General features: G+C 52.7%; 1 protein-coding gene across 1 annotated transcript; it reads right to left on the bottom strand.

Moving 5' to 3' along the window:
- Positions 1 to 2: 2 nt before the first annotated feature.
- Positions 3 to 4323, bottom strand: WHR41_09621 (uncharacterized protein; the record flags this gene model as incomplete). The annotated part of the gene is made up of 2 exons (XM_069378224.1): positions 3 to 4160; positions 4237 to 4323. Coding segments are annotated over 2 exons (4245 nt in total), but the record flags the coding sequence as incomplete, so codon positions are not given.
- Positions 4324 to 4686: the final 363 nt, after the last annotated feature.

The following is a 4686-nucleotide window of genomic DNA, read 5'->3' as shown; positions in this document are numbered from 1 at the left end:
GTGGGAATTTTGACGACTTTGATTGCACCGCGATCTACTTCCTGGCGGATGTAGTGGTAGCGCACATCCATGTGCTTAGTCCTGGTATCGGCTCCGGGTGGCTTGCGGAGAAGGTCAATGGCCGGCTGATTGTCCTCATGGACGACGATAGCACCTTGCTCCTCGTCCAAGATCTCGGACACAAGACGGCGTAGAGCGGCTGCCTCCTTTGCGGCAACGCTCATGGCAATGTACTCGGACTCTGTAGTAGAGAGAGCAACAATGGATTGACGTCCAGACTTCCAAAAGACTGGACCGCCTCCAAATTTGAACAGTACACCGCACGTGGATCGGCGGTCGTCTGCGTTGTCGGCCCATGAGGCATCGACATAGCCTTCGAGCTGCAATGTGGGTTGACCATCATTGCCTCCAAGGCACAGCCCTTCTGTCTTGGTGTGGAGTAGGTACTCGGCACACCAGACAGCGGCATCAAAATGGTCTTGCGTAGGATTGGTCAGGTACATCGCGAGCTTGCTCACTGTTGTGGCAATATCCCCACGTGTAATCGTAGCTGGCCACATCATCGAGCCGACAAGCTCTTGATACTGATGGCGCAGCTTCTTCTTAGCGGCATAATCAGTCGGCGCCTTGCGTAGTTCGGTCCCGCTCTTCATTGGTGTCAAGCGCTTCTTGAGTACGACACCAAAACGTTCTGCCATACGTCCAATGTAGGCGTCCTGAACTATCCAGACTTTACGCTGCGACCTGTCGCGAATGATCCTGCATCCCAGAAACCAGGTGACATCCCCCAGTTCCTTCATTGGAAACTTCTTGGCAAGAAGCCCAGCAATTTGATCAACTGTCGCATCAGACTTTGCAAGAAGCAGAAGATCGTCGACGTATATCAAGATGAAGGTGCCTGTGGCGGAATGCACAAACAGGCAGGGATCGCTCCGTAATGGCCGACAGCCAATGGAGCGCAGAAATGTTGTCAGCTCCTCATACCAGAGTAAGGGCGACTGTTTGAGGCCGTAGAGCGCACGTTGCAGCAGGCAAACGAGTTGCGTGCCGTCTGTGCCATACTCCTCAAACCCATGTGGCATCTCAACATAGATTTCATATTTCTTGATGAGAGCATTAAGAAAGGCAGTGACGAGGTCAAACTGCTTGCATTCGAGATCAAGCTTAGCAGCGAGCGCTAGCATGATTTTCACCGTAGCTGGTTTGGTAACTGATGCATAGGTGTCCTCGTAATCGACACCATGCTTTTGGGTGAAGCCACGCGCAACCCACCGTGCCTTGAACCGTGTGGGATTGCCGTCAGCATCAGCTTTTATGGTGAACACCCAGCGACCTGCGATGATGTTGGCATTGTGCGGTGTCTGCATCGGGTGAACAGATTTCCAGGTACTATTCGACCTGAGATTCCGCACCTCTCCCTCCATTGCCGCCAGCCATTCCTCAGATTGAGACGAAGCCATTGCCTCAGCATATGTCTTCGGGATGATGATATCCTTGACTGACAGGCTGGATGGTTGCAGTCCAACGTTGCCTGCGACAGAGGTCATGTAGACTTGATGCAATCGTCTCACCAGATTCACATTGCTCCTTCGACCGAAGGACGTCTTGCCCTGGTCCATGTTATCTTGAGCCTTCTGTGAATGCTGTGCGGGACGGCTGCTGCGGCGTGGTGCGGTTGAGGGCGGTTCATCATCAACCGTGGGAGGCTCAACCGCATCTTCAGTTTGCGGAGGTGAAGAACGGTGACCAGGATCCGGCATACCAGTGTCAATATACTCAGGTTCAGTAACACCTTGCGGTTCGGAATACGACGCAGGTCTAATCGGCACCAGTGGCTCTTCCATACCTACATCACCCCCTGAAGAGGCAATTGGTGCAGGATCATAGAGCTCCTCTTCTGGATCGATATAGCCATTGGAGTCTTCATCCTCGTCGACGAGAGCATCATCATCGTTGGTGTCAAATCGGGGTTCCTCGAAAACCACATTACTCGTGCGCACAACCTTGTGGCGGACGGGCAGATAGACATAAAAGATGTTGTGGGTGCCACGCTCGTATCCGACGAGCTTGCCCACATCAACACGTGAAGTGAACTTGTCACCACGTGGTTTGGTCTCATCATAGACCAGGGCTCTGCAACCATAGGCTTTCAGATGGCCAAGGTGAATGGGGCCTTTGAAGTCGTCGCCAAGCTCTTCAAGCAGCTGAATCGCCGACTTGTAGTCGAGAGCGGGAGACGGTGTGAGGTTGAGAAGCATCACCGCAGTCCGAACGGCATACGGCCAAAGGTGCTGCGGCACTTTACCAGCGATCATCATGGTACGAGCTGTTCTCTCAACGATGTAGTTGGAGACCTCTGCACGTCCATTTTGTGATGAATTGTGCGCAGTAGTAGGCATCAGAAGGATGCCGTTCTTCTCACAGTAGGTCTTGACAGTGGCGAATTCGTTGCCGTTGTCCAGTCGCAAGCGTTTCACGCGGCGACCTGTCTGATTTTCGATATGAATGAGCAAGTGGACGATCTTTTCTCCTGCAAAGCTCTTCAATCGGTGAGTGAACTCATGGCGGTAAAGACTCTTGCCATCCGTGGCAATAGTGAGCCAATTCACACCGCCGATCCCTTCGTGCCGACTCTGGACAACGTCGATACTGAGTTCGTCGTATACGTGTGCTGGTCGAGGCACTGGGACACGCGACTTCTTGCGCTTAAATTTGCCTTGCAAACAAGCATCGCAGGAGCCATGATCGCAAGATCCGACAATGGTCACCCCCTCAACAGTCAAATTCTGGAGAGCACGGTCAGAAAGATGACCGAGGCGTGCGTGCCAATCTTTGGCGGACGCGGCAGACGAGGATATCTTATGCGAATTAAGAAGCACCTTGGCTTGGCATTCTGAATCAGATGCATCAGAAGAATCACAAGGCACAGAAGTTTCAGCAGCTGGTGGTTCAGCGCGAACGAAAAATTGCTTCCTATGGGTACTGTCGATGACTAAATGCGGTAGTCCATCGATGTCCTGAAGCGTAGCAAAGTGTAAAGCGCCGCCGGCAGCGGTACGCTTATACAACGAAAAGGTCTCACCGCTGTAATAGACCTTGTGCTTGGCACGCAGCACTTGCTCGGATATGATCTTCACCGAGAGCTGCGGCACGTAGAGCACATCAGTGAATGTGACGGGCGTAATGCTGCCGTCGATCCCAACGAGGGGTAAAGTGGCCTTGCCAACAGCAAAGCCTTTGAGTGGGCGGTTGTCCCCAACGACGACGCCAGAGTCGACAGCCGTGTACTCGTCAAAGTCGTTCAGATCGTTGGTGATATGATAGACCGCTCCAGAATCGAAGCACCAGCTGTCTTTTGCTGATAGGCTTCGAGAAGCAAAATGTGTAGGCGTATACGGTATCTCGCGCATCGCCAAGGTCATGCCGCGATTGGCAGTGACGGCGCCCACAGCGCCGGTATTCTCAGTGCTCTTGACATGCTTATTGGGACCTCTACCCTCGGGAAACCCATGTTTCCGGTAGCATTTGTCCTCGGTATGTCCAGTCATATGGCAGTGAGTGCACTTCAAAGCCGCCTTTCCGGTGTTTTTCCGCTGGTGGCTCCTTGAAGGCGGTGACTTGAACGTGACGTTTACGTTCTTGTCCTGACGTCTCATCTCGGCGTCCTGGTCCAACAGATCCTTGGTCAGACTATCGATGGAAGGTAGATGCTCATCGGCGGGTGCGGTAGCGGCAAGCGTGACCTTTCGAAGACTTTCACGCTTGATGTCTGCCCAGGTGGAGTAGAACGGCGCTACGCGGTTGATCAGGTCATACACACGAAGCTCATGGCCGAGTGCCATGTTGAAGTTGTCCATCTGCCGCAGAGTCTTCTGATACTTCTCGGTGAAGACTTGCAAATCCCTGCCGTTGAACTGAAGGTCCTTCCATGCATTGTAGGCTTCAATGCGCTGTGCTGGTCCTGAGCCTTCATAACGTTTGAGGTAGACCCACATGGATTGGGCATCTGTAAAATCGACCAGATTCTCACCAATCTCCGGGACAGTCGAGGTCATGATAACTCTCGCAGCGCGAGCATTCCTCGACTTCCAGTCACGCAGAGTGTGTTGTTGGTGTCTGTCACTTGAAGCGATGGTCTCGTCGTCCCCAGTGACAGGCGTCTGCGGCGCAGATCCGTCAGGTCGAGGTTCGAGGCCAGTGACGATGTCCCAACAATTGTGCTCGTCGAGATAGAACTGAATTTGAGTGCGCCAAAAACCTGTAGTTTTCTCGGCCTTTCAGCTTGGTGAGTTTGCTCGATCCGGCGGATCCAGAGCTCTGCATCTTCGCCGTTGTCGAGTATCGAGGTGGCGTCTTGATAGAGCAAGTCGCGGTGCGCACTTGAACTCCTGATGTTCGAGAAGAGAGAAGGTGAGCCGCAGCGCACCCTCAACTCGCTCGGAATATGGAGTATCTCAGCGAAGAGAACTCCCCTTGTGAAACAATCGTCGCCGCGTTGGAGACGACCACCACAAGGACAAAGTGTGGGGAATGATACAAAAGTCGTATATCTCAACGAATGCGTAAAGCAGCTTCCGGGCTCATAACCTGTTGATCATTTTCTGATCAGTAGCATCGTGCGCAATATCATCCCATATCTTCTCTACATTCTGGAGGTAAGGACTGTATATATGTAGCCAACCTGAA

The sequence above is a fragment of the Cladosporium halotolerans genome (genome assembly GCF_011745625.1).
Source record: "Cladosporium halotolerans strain TM138-S3 chromosome Unknown Sca236, whole genome shotgun sequence".
NCBI lineage: Eukaryota > Fungi > Ascomycota > Dothideomycetes > Cladosporiales > Cladosporiaceae > Cladosporium > Cladosporium halotolerans.
Note: the sequence above shows the minus strand (reverse complement) of the source record. Positions and strands in the feature narration are given on the sequence as shown.